The sequence below is a fragment of the Rissa tridactyla genome, chromosome 4 (genome assembly GCF_028500815.1).
Source record: "Rissa tridactyla isolate bRisTri1 chromosome 4, bRisTri1.patW.cur.20221130, whole genome shotgun sequence".
Classification (NCBI taxonomy): Eukaryota; Metazoa; Chordata; class Aves; order Charadriiformes; family Laridae; genus Rissa; species Rissa tridactyla.
Window position 1 is genome coordinate 42,493,563 of NC_071469.1, and position 21,315 is coordinate 42,514,877.

Here is a 21,315-nt window from a genome sequence, read left to right on the forward strand (position 1 = left end):
CATAATCTCCACACCAACAAGAATAAAATATAAGTACAGGCATATTGCTGAGAAAAGGAGAGAAAAAATGAGGGCTTAAGGAAAACAGGAAATGTGTTTTCTGTATTCAAAACCCGGTGAATTTGCATACAGTGGAACACTCTGCTTCTTCCTTTTTCTTTTGTGTCTTAGTGTTGCTGTAACAAGATCCAGAGATGTACCATCCTTTGGACCACCTATTCCAAAAGGTGTCACGTTTCCTAAATCGAATGTGTTCAGGGACTTCTTACTAGCCAAAGTCATTAATGCAGAGAATGCTGCTCATAAATCAGAAAAGTTCCGTGCGATGGCCACCAGGACCCGTCAAGAGTACTTGAAAGACTTGGCAGAGAAGAATGTCACCAACACACCTATTGACCCTTCTGGCAAGTTCCCCTTCATCTCACTTGCTTCGAAAAAGAAAGAAAAGTCCAAGCCTTATCCAGGAGCAGAGATCTATAGTTCTGGTGCTATTGTATGGAGTGTCCATGCAAAAGACTACAGCAAGGGTATGGAAATAGACTGTCTCCTAGGCATCTCTAATGAGTTTGTAGTCCTCATTGAACACGACACGAAAAGCGTGGTGTTCAATTGCTCCTGTCGAGATGTGATAGGGTGGACTTCAACGGACACAAATATCAAAATATTCTATGAAAGAGGTGAATGTGTTTCTTTGGAGAGCTTCATCAGCAACATTGATGATATCAAAGAGATCGTCAAAAGGCTGGAGGTTAGAATGTATTCTCTTGTTTGGTTCCCCTTCTTTGCTTTCTCCTCTCACCCCATGGCAGAGTAAGGCTTCAATTTGAGTAATGTTTGGGATCCCTAAATCTGTTCTAATTGTTTATCATGAAATCTATACTTCCCTGCTTTTTATTTCTCAAATGCAATATTGCTTTCACTTTTATCAGATACCAACAAACCTCAGTTTGGTGTGTGTGTGTGTCAAAAATGTCTCAATATATTAAAACCAAAAAAAAGCAGGGCCTTCAGATGCATAAATTACTCCCACACAATAAGTACAGACGTGTTGCCTTATTTCTTTTCCTTGTTTTCCTTTCCTTCTCTGTTTTATAGGCTTGTTGTATCTTGTTTCAAATGAAGCTGTAATATCCTTGAGACTGACTTATTACATTGCCAGCAGGGTGCAGTCCCAATCACTATTGCAACCTTCAGATATTCTCAGAATGCATGTGATAAAATGCAGTGAATCATGGTATCTGTCTATAAAACATCTGTCCATGCTTATTTTTTATCCAATTAAGTTATGAAAGAATGTGTTATGTTTTGCTGTCTTTCCTGTAATTTCACAACTGTAGCTGTATAATGACCAGAAAAAAGGGGAAACCATGCCCTATTAAATTGCTCTTGAAGGTATTCATGCTCGTGGTACATAGAAGAGTTGGCATAGACCCCAGTTTACTGTGCTTGATAGCTGCCTGCCACCACATTCTGACTAAAAGTAATCTTACAGTTTGCTCAAACAGCTGGAGATGTGGAATGGTTGGTTGGTTACCGAAGTGTCAAAGATAAAGCAGAGATGCTTGTGTAACACCATATGGTTTTTCTGTTGTGTGCTGCCATGTATCTCCTAAAATTTATATGGTTTCAGTAAAAATTTCAAGACAATTGGATAATCGGACTCTACTGAAAATTCTAGCTTGAGTGATGAGACCCATTTCAGCTGATTGTGTACCCAGGACTGTGATATATATTCCTTGATCGTGTCCGACCATTGTCTTGAGAGTTGGTTGATTGTACAAAAATGGAGCCCTTAAACCTCTATTAGCACTGAAGGTCTCTCCATGCATTAAATTCTGTCTTCATTTCAATTCACAGCTCGTGACTAAGGGCTGTGAAACAGTGGAGATGACTCTGCGTAGGAATGGTCTGGGCCAGCTTGGTTTCCATGTAAACTATGAAGGCATTGTGGCAGACGTTGAGCCCTATGGCTACGCGTGGCAGGCAGGACTGCGACAAGGCAGCCGGCTGGTGGAAATCTGCAAGGTGGCTGTGGCCACTCTGAGTCACGAGCAAATGATTGATCTGCTGAGAACATCAGTAACAGTGAAGGTCGTCATTGTCCCTCCGTATGAGGACTGCACGCCACGCAGGTATTGTATAATAGCTATGTTTGGGCTGAAATAATATGTTGATTTGTAGGGTTGGGGTGAAAGAAACACCACAGAATAAGTGGTAACTTCCAAAAAACATGGCATGGTTATAATACAGTATCCAGTATTGTAAGGTGAAAAAGGAGGGCAGGAAAAATTGCCCATATTCAGACTAGAGACCCTACAAAATATTAATTGAATACCGGTTTAATAAAATCTGTGAGGAACCTCATGTATCCTTTAAATTCCATGGAATTTAACATGGAAATCAAACACCTTTTTGTTTACAGTTGTGTGTTTATGATACATCAGAATTAATTGTACATTTCCCTCCCTACTTTCCCATTTCTTGGTAGTTTGCAATGTCTGTGGATGTAATTCTTGAAAGCTAAGAATAGGCTTAAATTCTCTACTTTCACAAATAAGTAAGGCTGTAAATGATGAGAGTTTATCAAAGGTGTGGATCTGGTCAGAGAAATTGCTGCAGATAGTAATTCTTCTTTACTCAGTAGTAGATCTTGCTGCATCTCTCTGGCTTCTCATCCACGTTAAGCCTGAGGCTTGTGTCAACTGTATTATTGCTTTTATAGCTTTAAAATGTTGCTTGATCAGAAATAAGCAGTAATATGTGCTTTTTTTCTAAATTGGACATTAAGTCCCTCTGGTTTTCCTGAACTCACACTAAAGCTTTTCATAATTTTTTCTGTTCCCATCTGAAATCTCTGCAGTTGTCTGTAGCGTTCAGCCACATCACTAAATCTGATTCCCATATTCCTGACATCCCGTATTAATATCTTGCAAGTGCTATATGATTAAAATGGAATGATCTTTAATAGACTAAATTTGCCTGCAGGCTAGCTCAAGGTTTAGGCTAGATTTGCCAAAAAGAAGCAAGTACAGTTATCAAAGTTCAGTGTGTTCCTTGCAGTGAGAGACTGGCTCACACTGCTGTTTTCTAATCAGGAAATATCTTTGGTAGGGGTATATGCTAAATCTGTGTATCCTTAAGGTTGGGGCTAAACTTCATTGCATATTTATTACATTGATATGAAATTGTGTCTCTGAGCAAAGACCTTGTACTTGTATAAAAGAAGAATCCGTGTTTGTTTTTACTGTGAACCATATTAACTCCTTTTGCAACTGGTAGCAAAACAGGACCAGAGAGAAAAGGAGTTTTATTTGTCCTTTAGTTGTCACTGGAAAATTGAATACATGTCAGGGATTAAAATGAGCAGTGGCATAAGGTCACCCATGAGGTATTTGGAAAGCTTTTGTACAGTATTTAGCAGCCCAAGCAAATGGAAAGTTCAGCTGCAATCATAGCAAAAGGATTAGAGCAGAAAAATCTGTGTGGAAAGCACAGATCCTATTATTCCTGAACTAAATTAAGTACAGCCAAAAGCAGGCTTAGCTTTAGTATATCCAAACCCATAGCAGAAAGACAAATTACTGTACTTCTTGAAATACTATACTCGGCATCAGTGAGTTTTGTTGTTGTCTTGTAGTGAGCAAATGTTCATGGTGAGTTATTGCCTAGTTATAAAATTTCATAAAGCAACTCTTTATCCTGCTTGCTGTGTCCAAGATCATTAAGGTTTAGGAACTGTGGCTTGAATTTGTAGCTATCCTACATACATTACCAGAGACTCAACTTAAATCTTTGCACAAAGTAATTTCTCTTTTGGCAATCAGTTTTACAAAATTGGAGCCCTTTCGTTGTGTCCCCTGGAGGTCATTTAGTATTTCAGTAACTTCTACAGACCGTAACTAAAATGAAGATCAGTTCTGCTTGGTATAGTACATTCATATGAGAAGCAGTCCCTATCCTAATAAATCGGCTGGCATGAAGTTGGAGGAAGAGCAGGGGTGCCATTAGATAAGATGGCTTGCCAGCAGGCACATGTACAAGGTCAGTAGCAGATACAAAAATATATCCAAATACCCTGATTCACAATCTAATGCCCTACACAGAGGCGGGCCTTCTTATGGTTATATCTCTACTAAAAGATGGTCGTTAAAACATTGCCACTAAACTAATTTAGTGGACTGATTGCTGACCTTGAAGTTAAGGACACAGCAGCAAGAAGATATTGTGTATTCTTGCTTCTGAAACTGTAGCTATCTCTGGGGAAAAAAAAAAAAAGAGAAACCCAAACAACTAAAGTATGTAATAGCTAGGAAAAGAGTAGCAGAGACTTAAAATAGGAAGAGAACAGAAAAAACAAGAGTATCGAGATTTTAGTTAGGTTGTGAGTGGACTTTGAAAACAAATCTCCTGATCATCTCCATCTACCATGGAGTGGTTCACATCACAGAGTGCTCTGGGAGCACACAGACATTTCTTTTCAGATGAAGCTGAATTACACGTGCCTCAGAAGCACACCTCCTGCCTTCCAGCTGCTAACTTAATCTGCAGGTCAAGACTAGAGGATAGACCAAAGTAAAACCACAGAATGTGTGTAGTGTGGACAGCAGAACCTCAGCGTCCCCTTTCACTTCGTCTGCTCCTATTAGACCGCACAACTTGCTAATGTCAGCATAGCAGGATAACAAGTTAACTGTTTTGTTTTGTAGCTGGGAAGGGATATTGATATCTCTCAGCACTAACAGTGTAATCACTTAGAGGAAGAGCTAGAAGTAGAAAATTTTGTACTGATTGTTTGTTTTGCTTTCCCATTAGATAACGATGTGTGTAAATAAACAAAGTAATCACAATAAAAAATTCACTTAAGTAGAGGTATTTACATTCGTCAAGAGAAGTACCAAAATTATCCTTACCGAAGTTCAAGGTCACATCTACTCTTCAAATCCCCTTTTCAATGTATGCGGAAGTTTGCCCTGCATCTTACGTGGACTGCATTAGCTTATGTCCTATTTTACTCCAATTTTTATGCTGTCCTGTTCCTGTACATCCTCAGGAAGCAGAGGGCATCATTTGGGCTTGGCATCCACAATTTTTAGCAAGTGTTTTGTTTTCATAATGTGCAAATTTATCAGCTGAGATACTCCAAAGCCAAAGATGTTTAAAAATGAAGTGTAATGCATTATTTGATGGAAATATTGTCTTTTCATGGGTATCTGTGCATCAGGAAGATTTATCTCAAAAAGAACAAACATTTTGTGTCTTATTTGTCTGTGTGCTAGCAAATTCTAAAGCCCATTACTTCTTTAAATTAGGAAGGGGAGATACCCTTCTAGCAGATTTTTTTTTTTTTTTTTAGCTTTTATAACCAATAATCAGCTGAATAGTATCAAAACTAGTTAAATACATGTTTCTAAAAAGCAAAATCTTACAGGTACTGTTTCATAGAATTGATTCAGCTTCTGTCTTCAGGTTTCTATCCTTGTGAACAGGATATATTTATTTTATTTTTTACAGCAGCATGTTAAATTCCTTCATTTCCAGGAGTTCTTCAGAAAACTACCGTATGCCAGTGATGGAATACAAAGTGAATGAAGGAATGTCGTATGAATTCAAATTTCCCTTCAGAAATAATAACAAATGGCAGCGAAATGCAAGCAAAGGACAGGGACCTCATGTGGCTCAGGTACCATCCCAGATACAAAGTCCAGTAACATCTAGGATTGCCTCTGGAAAAGGAGAAGGGAAAATGCCACCCCCAGAACGAGCAGCCAACATCCCACGAAGCATCTCTAGTGATGGGCGCCCGTTGGAGAGCCGGAGGTACGTGTGTTCTTCACTAATGGCTTTACATTGCTGCTCAGAATCATGTCTGGAAAAAAGCACAATAGATATTATCTAAGTATCTGAAGACTCCTTTTAATCTTGGTTTTAATGAGCCAAAAGCCAACATGAATATGAGCGAAACAGTAGCCAAAAGGAAATACCTTTCCTGGCATGATTAACCACAAAATGAAGCATTATGGGATTGTTAGGCTACATTTCCCTTTGTTGGGTGGTATGCTAAAACTGCTGTATGGTTATTAAAGTTTTAAATGAGTTACAATTGAAGTTTTAGATCTAAGTGTTCCTGGACTTCTGGATTTTGAAGAAGTAAATCAGAATTTTAGCTTGCTTATAGACTTGGTGGAATCACCTAGAGCTCCCAAGGCAGCAATAGCATCCAACAGGGTGTTTAGCAAGAGAATTAGCGTACCTAAACAGCAAGAAAGCAGAGAAAGCAAATTTATCTGATTTGTGAGTTTCTGAACATTTTAGGCCAGAGAAGAGATTGGTTTAAGTTTGCATTTCTCCAGGGTGATTTGGGTTTTTTGTTGTTATGTCTTTTTTAAACAAGAAAGTGATTATTATTAAGATAAAAGGTATCAGGCACATCCTGTCACAGTATTTTCATTCTTTCATGGAAAAAGATGTATTTGATAGTATTCAAATGAACTGCCATTGTTTTGATTATCTATACAAATCTGTCACTGTCTCTGCATTTACAAAGAGATCTGTTGAGGGAAACAAGCTCATAGCTTGTATTTCTTATTTTGAACAATTCCTTAAAAAAAAGAAGCTGTAGACAGATTCTAATCACACTTTACGTTGCTGAAAAATATAAAGCAGTGGAAATAAGATGGATATTGTAGAAAATTTAAAGAGTTCTAATGAATTAACTGAAAGCATTTTTCACATCTTGAAGAACTGGGGATAAAAAAGAACAGTTCAAAGATGGTACAGCCAAGACCAAGAAACTACCAAGGTGAAATTGACATTTCGGTGTAGGACACCTTGTTAAGAAATTGCAATAGTTGCTAAAGACTTCATTTTCTTACTTTCTTTTTTATTAGACGCTACCGTTAGACACTATCATACTTCTGCACTCAAACTGATTAGAGAGTGCCCCCCCAGTTGTAGCTTTATTTCAGTTCAGTAGATGTGTACTTAAAGCTCCCATCAGCGTGAGTTGCAAAAGAAGATTTGCAACACTGAAAGCACTAATAATTTCACAGACAACCTGATAAATTTGTCTGTGAAAAAGGTTGCAGAAGCCAGCGAGACACCAGACTTAGCTCTCTAATGGTATATTTGGACCAACATAAAAACTGCGTGGCTTCGGGCCATGTCTGCCTGTTACAGCTGAAGACAGGCAGATGCTAAATTTGAAGGAATAGGAGCTGGGGTGATGGGTTTTTTCTGCTCTCTCCAGTGCTGTAGAATGTCACTCTGGAGTTATGGAAGGCGTAGCGATACCTGGGCAAAGTTTGAGGCAGTGGCAGAAGATCAGATGCAGTTGAGTTGCTGTTTTTTTCAGGCACTTCCATCTCTCCATGTTATTAACCAAAGAGCTTTGTCTGGAGTCTTGAGTTGGCTGTTCCCCAACTCGTGCCAAGGAGATTGAGCCTTTGGCTGCACTGAGAGATGGGTTATTAACAACTGTGGCTTTCTTCTGCATAAAATCCTATATGGGCAACACCGCACACCTAAAGCATCCAAGATTTTGCCAGTCACTGAATGCTTCTAGAGGGGGGTTACGGCCTGACAAATGTTTGCAAAGTGAAAATTAAATTTCCATCTACTCAGCATTTGTTTTCAAAAAGTGAAACTTTGACTTTCCATTTCCTTCATTTTCAAGGCATGTAGCTGGGGTTTTTCTCCTCTAGACATTCTTTTAAGTATTTTCATTATTATTATTCAAAAAGGGTTCTATTGGATTTTTTCATCCTTAAAAGTATATTATCAAAGTAGCTTTTAAGTTTGGCTGGGAATTTTTTTGGATGCCTGAAAAATGTCTTCTCTCTTATCTTTCTGGTCTGCTAAACATGTTATTCTTGGCTGGATCAAGTTTAAATATAATAGCAGCTGCATAAGGGTAACATGTTTCCAGTTAAAGTGAGGAAAAATACATTTTTGTCATTTTAAAGGACTACTGGAGGGGGAAAAAAAGGCATTAAGCTTGCTCCAAGACTCATTTTTATTTTCTCTGCATGATAAAAGAAACCTTTGCTTTTGGGCAAGTTCAGATACTTCTATTCTCATTGTGTAAAATCTCTAAAATCAACAGAGATGAGATTTGCGTAGCCCTCTTAACTACTGTTTCATTTGATTTTACACCACTAACTTTCATACTTTCCATAGTGTAAAAATCAGCTATGAGGAGGTGCTGGAATCTGAGTGTTTCTGGTGCAGGTCACAGCGATGGTGTTCTGCTGGCCTTTGCTCCCTACGATTTATTCTTTGCTCAGCTCTTGGTTGGAGAAACGGAGGACCAAGGATAACCTTATAATATGGGTACCGGAATCTGTACTGGTGGTCCCTGTGATCCAAAAAGGGCCCTCATTAACATGGTTATAAACATGACCCCACCATATACAAAATGGTTACTTTGCAGTAACCAGTCTCTGCAGTATTTATGTTCTAGATAGAATTTTAAGGAGTTTTTTGGAAAAAAAGCAGCTGTAATTACGGCTTATTAGCAAAGCAGTACAGATAGCCTAGATTTCCTTACTACCATTAGAGCTTCACTTTCGAAAAGGAGGTACTAGCGAAGTGTCAGTGGGGCTGGAAACTTACCTATGAAGCTCAGCATCACTAAGTCATTTCAGTACAAAATTAAAGCTGTAAGCTCAATTTTAATCTTTGGTTGTGGTCTAGATATCACTAGCTATCACTTGTGTCTCTGCGGTGCCAACCTACAGTTCAGATTTGCTGATGTTTGATCTTAATACTTAGTTGGAGACTGGAGTTGGCATTTATCCCTCTGTGCTCTGGCCTTTTGACCGCACGTTCTTCATTTAGGGAGCCAGGCGCAGTGACGGTGGTGGCAGACCTCGTCTGCCACTAAGAAACAGCAATCTATAGTTTGTGATCTATGTTTTAAGGGACGTGGCAGCTGAGAAAGCCGTAGTAAATTCATCCATGTGTCTCTCTGAGTTCCGAATCTGAGATGATTTTGGAACTAGCGCTGGTAGCCGTTGCCCAGGAGAACAGAAGGTCGGTACCATCGTTAGCCATAACTCCAGAGGGTGGGATTTCAAAGAATGAAACAGAGGCATTATAATATTTCTGATGTATCAGACCTGATGTGGTACTCCTTTTAATGGTAACATATCAGCAATAAATCCATGACTTATATCAAGTATTCAGAAAAAAAAAACCTGAAGTTTTGAGGGATTTAGTTTAGACAAAACCAGCCTAACAGACAAGGGTTTCCCTCTTTGAGTACAAAGTGTTCTCAGAGTATTGGGAGTACAGGTGTAACCCTCTTGGCGTTACCTACTAGTGATATCTGACTGATGATCACTTTGTATAGCTAGCGTCTCTAAATATGAATACTGAGTGAAATAATAATTTTTGCCCCAGTTGATATTTTCACTTTAGTCCATTTAACAATGTTAAAAACAGATAAAAGCTGCATTACTGGTCCAGAGAACAGGGGGACTTCACTTCATATATGGGAACATATCTTGCCTCCCTGGGGGACCTGGTATTGTAGGTGGGAGAGTAACTTGCTTGGCAGTCTGCTGAGAAGGCAGACAAATGCCCAGTCCTCTGCCTCATCAGCAGAGTACTTAAACTTGCCTTTATTGGTTTGTCCTCATGTATCCAACTCACTAGCTTATAGTTCAATTCTCCCTGTTTCTCATACTATCCTGGGTCCTTGAATGTATTAATGATTGATGTGCATATTTGTAGGCAGGAAAAAATAACCAAAAGTTTATAAATCTTAAAATGAATCTCTAATGTTACTGCAACATTAAAGACTGAAAAGTCTAATAATGCAAATGCAATAAATTCCAAGTTATGGCTTCTTTCACAACATTAATTAGTCCACACGGGACCCTATGAAGCCTATAACCCAGAATAAATATCAGAGTGATACCATAAACCACATATATGTGAAGTATGTCAGAGCTAATGTTATTGGAGAAGATGTCGTTTTAGAGCTTGATATTATTTTTTTTTCTCCTCCCAGTTTTCAGTTTTTGTTTTGTACACTTGGTTTCCAGACTTACTAAGAAATAAATGTGCAGGGAAAGGAGATGAGATAGTGTTAGATGATAATCTCTTCTTAATTAACTTATCGTAAACTGGAACCAGTCTTAACTAAAACTTGATTGAACAAACGTTTGGGAAGAGTGTGAACCAGTGAGCAAAGCACGCTGCTGGACTCATGCACTTCACGTGCACTTCAGTGCTGTTCTGGATGGAAGCTCAAGGCTCTAACTTGCAAATTTCTGAGCACAGTCAATATTTTAAACCAAATGGAAAACTGAATTACGGCATAACTGCAGTCAAGCACTGGCTGTAAAATTCCACTGCATGGAAGTATCAGAACAATACTCATTGAGACTGCTTCTAAATCTTATTGAGGACTTTGGAGCACAGTCTTGCCCTACACCTGCATGCTTCTTTGAACGATGCCTGTGTGTAGTCAGTGACAGTAACTGTACCAGTAGTAGTTTATGGGTTAATTCCTGCAGATAGATTCTAGTTTAAACTGTTTCCACATGATATAAAAATCCTAATCTGCTGCTGCCTAGCTTTGATCAGCGACGTTTTTCCTAGTATAAACAAGCAGGTGTCTGTGCTCATCTTGCCACCTGTCAAGTGAGCATTGTGGCACATGCACTGCCTGCGTCACAGGGTCTGAGGATTTCTTACTTTAAAGTTTTTATCACATTCGTCAAATTAAAACATGTACTAACATGAGATTATATATTATGCATTTCCTACCGGCACCAGGACCTAGAGTTGGATGTAGCCGTGGAAAAGGAAAGGTTTGTTGGTGCACCTGGCTGGATGGCCAAACTCGTGTGTTCCAAAAACACCTCAGTAGAGCCACGCTGTGTCATTTCAAGAGTTGATCTCTCCTGTTTGGCAGCGGCCATCAGCAGGGACCAGGGAAAAGCATAAGAAATGCTTACAGGTATAAAGAAAGGATCCTTACCAGGTCGGACAGTCACCTGGCTGGCTGCACTTTGAGATCACCTGGGGCCAGATGGACCTGTACTGCTGTGTTTAACAGCTGTGGATGGCAGCTCTTCATCCAGGGGCCTGCTAATTGGTCTCTTGATAGTTCCAGGTCTCCTAATTGTTCTTTTGTCACGAGGGATAATGAATAATCGTTGTTTACTTGGTCCAATATAATTCATGTTTGGATGGATTGAAGCAGATATGATAAAATTCTCTATAATCTGTGGAGCCATATAGGCTGTTCAGTGTTTCTTCATATGGAAACCAGTTTCTGTCTCTGGTTGTTCCATTGCCTACGTCTAGATCTTTTCTTGTTATAATACATATTTTCTGAAATGCAATGGTCAAATTGAAGAAAAGTACTTGAGAGGGTGTACAATGTGGTGTGAGAGGGTACAATATGACAGCATACCTGCATTTTCTGTTTCATTCGCTCTCCCCCTTCCCCAAAATTGCCAATGTTCTTTTTTTCCTTTTTGAACGGTTTGGTTTCCTATTTAACATGAGAGCATTGAGTCAGTGTTTTCAGAGAACTGTCACATCTTGCGGTATTATTAGGAGTGCAAAAATCAAACACGTGGAAGGTAAGCATGCCAGAATTAAGATTTGCTGTGCAATTTTATTCAGAACTCTTGTGTAACTGTATTTTCTGATACTTCCTTTGATTAAATTATGAGAATTTCTTTTAACAGAGTACATCTGCCTCATTCAGTTCACACAGTGAATGCAGCTCATTAAAAGAGCTATTTAATATTTTATTTTCCTCTTCATTACTCCATCCCTTATTTACTGGATGGCATTCAAATCCTCCTGTAAAGATGCAATTATTAATTCCCCTCTAAGCTTTACAGTGGTGCCCATTACTGTAGTTTCTGAATGCTTCACGGGTATTAATTAAACTTAATTTTCGAAACTCTTCTGTGAGAAGAGATGTCTTTGGCCCTCTTCAGATTAAGAACAAAGGTAGAGACAGAAATTATGTTCTAATCACTTGCTGTGTCTTATTTTGGGCATCTCATGTTTGGAAGTGTGCCCAGCATTGTTAATGTTTTATATATTCAAATTACAGCTTCAATTGACTTCAGCTGCTTCCGTAAGTTTTCAGCTCAGAAGTAAATCGGGCCTTGGAATCAAATAAGGCCTTTGAGAAACTTGCAATTAGTGACAATGAATGAAAGATTTTCTTTAACAAATATGCCAGTGGTCATATCGGAGTGCTGCAGCAAGTGCAAGATCAGAATTCAGTTTGCAAAGCCAGCGCTGAAATGCCTTGACTATAAGGTCACCCTTCCTTTTCTGCCAACTTCTGCCTCCTTTGCTTCCCAGCTGGGCAGCTCTGGCAGGAGAAGGTGTAGCGCGGAATAGAAGTGCATGGGGCAGAGGTCCTAAGGGAGAATGCACCTGTGTATGGTCGTGTAACTAAAGACTGCCTTAGGCCATAGGCACAAAGTGTGCCAGACGGACGTTTTTCTTGTGATGTGTATATTACATACCTATGCATACTGAAGACGTGAGGAAAATTACAGCTAATGGCATGGAAATTAATTTGTTAAGAGCGAGGTGGATGCTTTCGATGTCTGTGTTGTCATACTAAACACAAAAGTATGCCCATCCCACTCACTGCCTTCACAAAAGATGATTTTCTTCCCATACTTGGCAAGGCTCAACCAGTCCTTTCAGGATGAACTAGATCTGTTAGAACTAAGTCATGCGCGGTGTAATCCCAGTTCAATTGTCTGCAATGTAATTGTATCTGTTTAATGCAATGGACGCTTGGCCTATTTTTAAATTCAATTATGGGACTCAAGCGCTTAACCATTTTGGAATTTCTTCTTAAAGCTGTCTTTTGAAATAGATAATAGCTTGTTTTAGTTTGGTTTTTAATTATAAATAAAAGAGAAGCACAGAATATCTTAACTATAGGGGCGTACTGCTAACACAATACTCCTTTTGTCTTGGGAAGTGCCTTTCATCAATAGATTTCAAAGCAGCTCAAAAAGTCAATTCGAACTAATTTACTCTAAAGTTCTTTTGTCTTATTTATGTTTCACATAAAATTAAATGTCTCTCACTATTAAAGATTTTAGTGCTATTGTGACCTGTACCAACAAAATGTATTGCTGCTTTAAATAACAGGATGTCCTACCTGACTGGTTGTTCAGTGCTGTTGTTCAGATTACATTTATAATACAATTTTGTTTGCCCTCGAGGTCTTTCATCTTTGTAAATGAGTTATAACTCCATGACATAGTTCTGAAATCTTGACATTCCTTCTGAACAGTGCTGTCACTTTTTGGTAAGGCACAGGAAGTAAAGAAAAGGCATAGCTGAGTCTGAAGTGAAAATGTAAGCATTTTCCAACAGGAAATAATTTTAGAGAAATTATTCGAGAAGTAATTGGTTTCCTGGCCATAAATTCTAATTTAGTATTGGGAAAAAAGGTCACGCTTTTAAACTGTGTGTTGCTCTGCAAGCATAATTGAGTTTAAACGTGTGTGCCCACACAGGTGAGTGAATGCTATTGAAAGCACATATTTTCGTTGCCTGAACTGTTTTGTTTTTTTTTTTCCTCTTTATAAGAGTGTCACTGGGAAAATGAACTGCTTGGCTTATGGCTCCCCGAGTTTCCAACTCTTGAACTGTGTTCTTTGCAATCAAATGTTTCAGAATTGTTGCTTGATAGATGTGAGAAGTTCAATTTGGTTTGGTAGACTAGAAAGGAATTGCTGGATTTGGTATGGTACTTGTGATGGTCAGGTGTTAGATCATTCCTTTCTTGTCTGGGAAGAAGAGTTATTCTTAGTCATATGCGCTTTATGAAATTCCAGATGATCAAGATGTTTGGTCCAGTCCTACCGCTCTTTCCATTTTCAGACTTTATTTACTGCTTTTTTGCAAAGTGTTGAGGGGGACAAGTGCACATTTGATACATGTACACACACCCAGTCTTTGGATATATACACATACATAAGTAACATTAATTAGTGCAATGTTTTTTTCATTTTCAAAAGAGTTTTTGAATTTTAAAAGCTCTTACAGTATTGTGATGAGAGCTGGTTAAAATCTGCCACTCCTTTACCAATTAGGCAGCTGGGCTAAGGTATTGTAAATCCCCAGACCCCAGTTGTCTACCGAGACAACTCCGCGTGTTTCACTGAAGTCAGTATGCATTTTTTAAATGTTAAAAGTTAAATTGCTATTTAACTCGTGTAAGTTATAGTATTTTTCCCAGTTAAAATGAATAAAGGTTTGCATTCACAGTAGGATTTTGATGTTCATGGATGGCGTAATTCAAATTCCACTTAAATCACTGCAGAAGTTCTCAATGGCTTCAGTTACCACCAAGTAGAGCAAAGAACTAGCTGGCAGCAGTGAATTCAGTTGGGGTTTGGGAAACAAAATGCACAAAGGAGAAAATGATCTAAAAAAGCCTTTAACTACAGAACAGGATATACGAGTTGAGCAGTATAAGCCTGCTGCTTCCAGCCATTCTGCCCAGGTACAGGTGTTGCAATTCTAGCCCATTTATTTGCTGTGTGGTTATTCCGACAGGAGAAGGCTTCATGTGACTCAGGTCTGTATTTTCAAACAGAGTTCTGATACATTGAGATGTTTTTATGTTAGAACGTTAAGTTTTTAGGGGGTGGGGTTAAGGTATTTATAAATCACGTTACATTTTTTATTCCTTGTGATTTAATATGGACAAGCTTGACGGCATAGAAATAAGCTTGATACTCTTGGAAGAGTTCACAGAGACGGCTCACTACAGTTAGTTTAAATTTCAGGCAAGTGTCTGTTTTGAGAATTAGAAATATTTTTACTGTTTGTTATTTGTGTGAGGAATGTCATGCTTCATTATTCCTTACAAGCAATCTGTAAAAACAAATCAAGACTTGAGAAAATGGGGTGTTTTCCTAGTGTGTGTCGGGAATTTCTTCCCAGACTTGCCTCTCTTCATTTACTCCTCTGCATTCAGCTTTTTAGAGCTGATTTTCCATGGTTTCCAATAGGTTAATAAGAGAAAAATGTCTGATCCTTCAACTGACTTCATTTCTGCTGTCTCCATGGTGCCATGTTCTTTGCTGATGTGACAGTTTGCATAATGTTGTCCTTCTTGCTTTGCGCTATGATGTTGCTGTTCAGTATTGCTGATTTGACTGGTTCATTTGCTCTGAACAGGTTGTCTCCCGGTTCCGATGTGTACGTCACAGTCTCATCCATTGCCTTAGCAAGATCGCAACAATGCCGTAATTCTCCAAGCAACTTATCATCCTCAAGTGAGACTGGCTCTGGTGGGGGCACATACAGACAAAAATCTATGCCAGAAGGGTAGGCACCAGACTTTTTTCGTACTCTTTTTAGGCAGGTTTTTTGTTCTCTGTTACATTTGTTGTATATTGAACTAAAGGAGTGCTTACACAGCCTCCTTTCAGCTGTTGTTTATGTGCATTAAAAACATGCTTGTTTTCAAAAATCACCGTCATGCTTCTTGGAAAAACTGTTTTAAAAATCCCTTACTTCCACCTTTTCCCTTTGCGACCTAACCTCTCTCTCTGATCCTAGTCTACAACAGCTCAGGTTACTATACAAAGGGACCTTAATGTATTTAAAAATCTTCAGTAAAGGTACTGGTTTCATGTTGCAAATCGCTTCATTTTACAGGCTTCGATTCTAAAATAAAATAAATTATCTGTTTGGGACTTTGCAGTCTGTGCTAATAGTTGGAGCAAGGTAGCGTTGAGTGCCACTAAGGCTTCAGATGTGTAGGCACAAAAGTGATAAGGAATCCACAGCTGGCATTTTTTTCACATATTCAGAGTCATCCTCTTTTAAGGTGCTCTCTTCCAACTTCCCAGAAATCTTCAAACTCTGAAGTGATCCAGTGTCAACGTAAGGGGCAACTTGTAGAGGAAGAAATTAAATCTGTATCATTTTCAGAGAGCACTGAAAGGAACAATAAATCAAGCATCTCCAAGTAGGGAAAAAAATAATTGGCGGCAGAAGAGCTGTCTACCACATTCCAAATTACTTCCTATAGAGAAGATGAAGTGTCGAAACTGCTGATAGTTCACACTGCAGATCTTCTCTCTGAAGTCTTCTTGAGCACGTTGCAGGTCATTGTGTGTAATCCCATTCTAGTTTGGGTCTTTTATAAGGTAGAAGTGTCTTTTTCTCTATTTAAAAAAAAATAATTAGTAGTTTTCAGGAACTGCTTAGCACAAGGCACTGTCTTGTGCCTGTTATGGGGACAGTGCTCTGTGTTGGGCCAGAGAATGCTGTTCTGAGCATGTGTTTGAACAAGGGCTACTTCTTGCTCCAGAGCACTGAAGCTTTGTCTTCCCTGTCCTTCTTGCAGCTCAGTGTGAGGCTTTCTGAAAAGACCTTCTCTTCCGTGCTGCATGCCTTCATAAAGGCTTTGATTCATGGGAATATCAGGCCTGTTCAGGTCATTATTTAAGTTTGTGCTTAAGTCATGCTGACTATTAGGAGATTGGCTCTGAAGCCATTAAACTTCGCTGTAAGGAAACTAAATAGAAATGTGTCCAGAGCTCTGCAGCTGGAAAAAGCACTTAACCTCTTTATACACTGCGTACTTCCAGGCTCATTCATGCCAGCAGCACTTGTGTTGCCTTGAATTCTGAAGAGCAGCTTGTGCTCCCGATATCTTGTCTGCTCTTTTCCAACTACGTCATTTGCTCTACAAAAAAGGTATTGCTGCCATATGTCCTTTGACCATCACAACCATAACAGCTTGAGTAGGAAGGGATTTTCAGACACGCTGGGATTTTTGTTTTGAATTGGCCTCAGAACACACCAGCACCCATCCCAACCCTTTTCCATCTTTTAAGTCAATTATACACATACGTTCACTACAGCATTCTTTGGTTCAGCAGAGATGTGTCCTAGAAACCTTGCGTATATAGTCTTTTTGGTTTTGAAGTTTTAATTTGGTGCAAGGAAACCCTGTTTCAATGGAATAATGGAAGAAGTAATTAATACGTGAACTTTGCGTGCTTCTTATTGGATGCTTTTTTTTAAGAAAAAAAAAAAGAAAAATCACTTATTAAAGTCCAGTTATTTGACTATTATGTTCTATTCTTATAGGAAAAGCATTTTGCCTCTCATACTGTCTGTCCATACACACGAATCATATTTACTCAGGACTTTCCAAACATTTTCTACCAGGCTAAATGGAAAACATGAAAAATGTAATTATGCAGGAAACTTTCCCTTGCCTCAATAAGTAAAGTAATGTGTCACGTTACTAAAAATCATTGCAGTTCCCTGTCCGTCTTCTGTTGAGATTTGTCTGAGAGACCAGATTCAGGGCAGCGCTGTAGCGATGTTTGATGTACCAGGCAGAGCTGTTCAACAGTCAGCCCGTATATCTTGTTAAAATAGGGGAGAGAGATTGTAGTGTTCAATTGCTAAGAAGTTGGAGAGAAAGATGGACTGGAGTAGGGGCCGAGGGGGCACCACGTCCTGAAGGTAATCTCCCCCAGGTGAGGCTCCAGTGGGCTCTACGTCTGCCAGTCCCTGAGATTTCCCAGTGCAGGAAATCTCAACTGCATAATTTGTGTATGCGTTTTTTTTTTGTTGCATGATAGATTTTTGGCCAGATTTGGAAAGCATGGGTATGAGTCCAACGTCTGTCAGACATCGGTAAGAGCAGTAACTGCTGCCTCTTCCAGATTATTGGTCCATATCCTGAGTTGGGTATGGGCAAAAACTTCACTGACTTCAAGAATTTCCAGATTGGTCTTGATCTATTTCTGTGCGTTTTGTATACTTATCCTGTGTTACCTGAAGGTATGTATATGTAGTAATGGGCTGCAGAATGTAAAAACGAAATTAAAAAATACTGAAGTAATGAGTTTCTTCTTATGACATATATATAAAATTGAATATTTAAACAGTTTCACTGATCTTATAATCCAGATTGATTTCTCCTTTGAGTTTTTTGGGTTCATTCCTACATACCGTGTTAGACTATATATTTTATATATTTAAGCAGTATAGAATATGGCGCCACCTGCATTTATTATTCCTGCTTTTAGATAGCCCACTTCGTGTAAAAAGAGCCATCTAAAGACATTTCTTGCTCCTTAATTAGTAGAGCAGTGATTTTAATGAAATAAAATGAGAAACGTGGTGATTTTGTGTATCTCTAATCTTGAAAAAAAGATCCCACTCCATAAAATATGCCAAATGCAAACCTGACTGCTTTTATACGTACGAACATTATGGGGTTTAGGTAAGAGGACAATGCTTAGAAAGTAAAATATTGGTGCAGCACGATTTCATAACACCAAGGTTTCTTGGGGTTTGGGCTATTTCTTTTAGATACCAACTTCTAGTTATTTTATCCTGAAAAGATATTCTTCCCAAAATACAAGTCCTAAAGTTTGAAAACTACCTCAGATCAGTGTTTAAAGATTCAATCAGCTTTTGAAATGTTGTGTTTGGACTTTTTATGTACCTGTCGAATTGGTATCAAATTCATCGTGTTTGATTTAGGTATTTGATTAAGTGAAATCCTAGCTAGTCCGTGTGAATAGAAAAGGAAAAGCATTACTCACTTCATGCAATTTCAGTGTAAATTGTTTGCATTCAGAAGGCAAATATACCCAGGTTTTCTTCACTTTTTTTTATTCATCAAACCGTATGTTGACTGTACCAGGGAGTGGTGAACAAAAAGGGGAAGTAGGGTCATGTTTGGTTAAAATTTAGAAGGCCCGAATTTCAAAATGTGGCATTTTGGAGCTGTGCTGCATGTACAGGCATGTTCCAGCTGCTTGTCTTTAGGGGTGGGAGTGAGATGTTGTTGTTCTGAGTCATACGATGTTTCTTTGGTGGGTTCGTCTGAGTTAACAAGTACATGACCTTTCAAATGGCACAACCGCATTGAACTTGTTCTGGCAGTTTGGCAGATGTCCGTTCGACATTGGAGGTCGTGTGGGGCAGTCTGTAGCGAGTTGAGTGAGTAGAAAGCACAGTTTGAGTATTTTATTTTCTGTTATTACGTTAGCCACTTTGAGATAGAGAAACTGCTTGATATATATAGAATATATCGGCTCGTAATTCTTTTGGGTGTTACTCTGTGCATGTAGAGTTTTGGGAATTGTTTTGCCTTCAGGGTATGTCTGGTACAAAAAAAAAAAAGCACCTCGGAAATGCATTATTCTTGACAAATTCTTAATGATTGATCTGCTAATTCTGAACTCAGTTATAATTCATATAGACTTGTAAGTGATTTTTATGCAATACAGAATTATAGATTTAATTCTTACAGGCTTTTAGGCATATAGGGCATGTAGACAGGTATGGCACAGGGGCACTGTGTGTGTCCTTTGTCATTAGATCGTTCTCCTTGAGTTTACTGTATCTTCATTGAACTTTCCAAAATCCATCTGACTAATCCAGCAGGATTTGCAAACAAAGTCCATTGAACGCAGTTTTCCTTTTGCTCTGTATGCTTTCTTCTACAGCAGTAGGTGTACTTGTCTCACTGCTTTCCTACAACTGTATTTAGTTTACAATAACCAACTCAAATTATTTTATGGTAAAATAACTTAATAATTTACAGAATATATAACCCCCGGGTTTTGGGAATCCAGAACTAATACAGTCAATTTTATAAACACTTATTTAAAATATCTGGCAGTGCCAAATGAACCTATATTGTTTGTATATATGTCTGCGTCACCTAGGTATGACCTTACTAGTCTTTTGCTTAGAACCCAGGAAAGTGGCTGAGATCCACGGGATTGTCCCAACAAACTTTCTGATGCTCACGTTGACTAGTTCGAGGTAGTGCCTTCCCAGTTAAAAGGATCCATTCTTGATATCTTTTCCCAATAAACACACCTCATTTCCATATGTGGCTTTTATCCAAACTTTTAAGTTTTACTCATTGTGGTCAATTTTCTGTAACCGTGTAACGGTCTGGTTACCTCTCCATGTAAACATCTATGTAAATGAAGACTAATAATTTTATTTCTGGATGTTTTGGTCTGTTGTTTTGGTGTGGTTTTTTTAATGCTATGCACCGTAACCAGATGTTCTTGATCAAAGGTGCTCAATAAATTGTGTACTGTAATCTTATACATTAAGGGTGCTAAATGGGTCCTGAGAGTTGGCACAAAAATTAAATGGAAAAGCATTATAAATCCCTCACTGCTTTGTTTTTTGGGATGTCACAACAGGTTTGGAATTAGCCGTAGATCCCCTGCTTCCATTGACAGGCAGAACACGCAATCCGATACAGGTGGTAGCGGCAAATCCACACCCAGCTGGCAAAGAAGTGAGGACAGTATCGCTGACCAGATGGGTAGGTAATTAATTCTTTACAATGAGCAAGTGGTGCTAACCACAAGGTGACTTTGGCAATATCTCTCCATGCAGAGAGAAAACCCTCTTAAGCACCGTGTTTTCAGTGTCTTTGAAAGTTAACCTTGTTCATCAGGATGAATAATTAGGTCTGGAGCATATACTAGCTTCTCCAGTCTGTTTCCTTGAGATCTATGAGCATCACCTGAGAAAGAACTGATTTCAGTTCTTCATTTGATTGCAGAACTAAATCTACCTTAATGCTCTTACCCTGAAACACTCTGTCTGTTTAGAAGAGGTTGGGTAGGCACACTTACTAATTTGTCTTGCTGGTTGAGGACTTGTTTGACCTCACCTACTCTCCCGAGTGGCTTGGCTTAGTTTAATTTTTGTTTAGTTTGTCTGAAGCGTTTGTGATGCACCCTTTCAAATGGTGCTATATAAATGCAAATTGATTGTTTGATCATTGAAGCTATAAAAATACCATGTACAAAAATGTAAAAAATGCAATTAAAGTTTAAATAGTGAAGTAAATCTATAGCTTGGTAATCGCCTTCCGCCAGTGTATACATTTTCATTGCAGTTGGCAATTAAGCTGTCAGCTGAGGGAACATATTAACTACATAAAACAGCTGGGTACTGAGAATTTGCATTGTTAAGCCTTCATTTGAAGTTTCTGCACATAGACCTTTTGCTACAGCTATGACTTGACTTGAGTGGATACCGATGAGATGACACCCATGAAATGTCCTGTCTACAAACAACATTGATCCAACATGATGACCGTGGTCAAGATTGCTACATTGGTTTTTTCTAACTTTGTTACCATAGATTAAACAATTCGATAATTTTTCTATTGTACACATAGAGCATCATTTTACTGCATCACAGCTTTTGTTCCATATAAATGGACTAGAGTTGAACACAGAATAAGGTTCAGTGAGATCAGCAGGAGTTTAAGGCAAATGGCAG

General features: G+C 38.7%; 1 protein-coding gene across 18 annotated transcripts in view; it reads left to right on the forward strand.

Moving 5' to 3' along the window:
• The window catches only part of SIPA1L1 (signal induced proliferation associated 1 like 1), a 219,345-nt gene that overhangs the window by 172,361 nt on the left and 25,669 nt on the right, over positions 1–21,315 (forward strand). For all 18 annotated transcript variants that reach the window (XM_054197962.1, XM_054197973.1, XM_054197972.1 and 15 more), the window contains 5 exons: positions 172–748; positions 1,858–2,132; positions 5,539–5,817; positions 15,193–15,342; positions 20,220–20,344. In XM_054197962.1, coding sequence (XP_054053937.1) covers positions 172–748; positions 1,858–2,132; positions 5,539–5,817; positions 15,193–15,342; positions 20,220–20,344 — 1,406 coding nt within the window. The remainder of the gene's footprint in view (positions 1–171; positions 749–1,857; positions 2,133–5,538; positions 5,818–15,192; positions 15,343–20,219; positions 20,345–21,315) is intronic.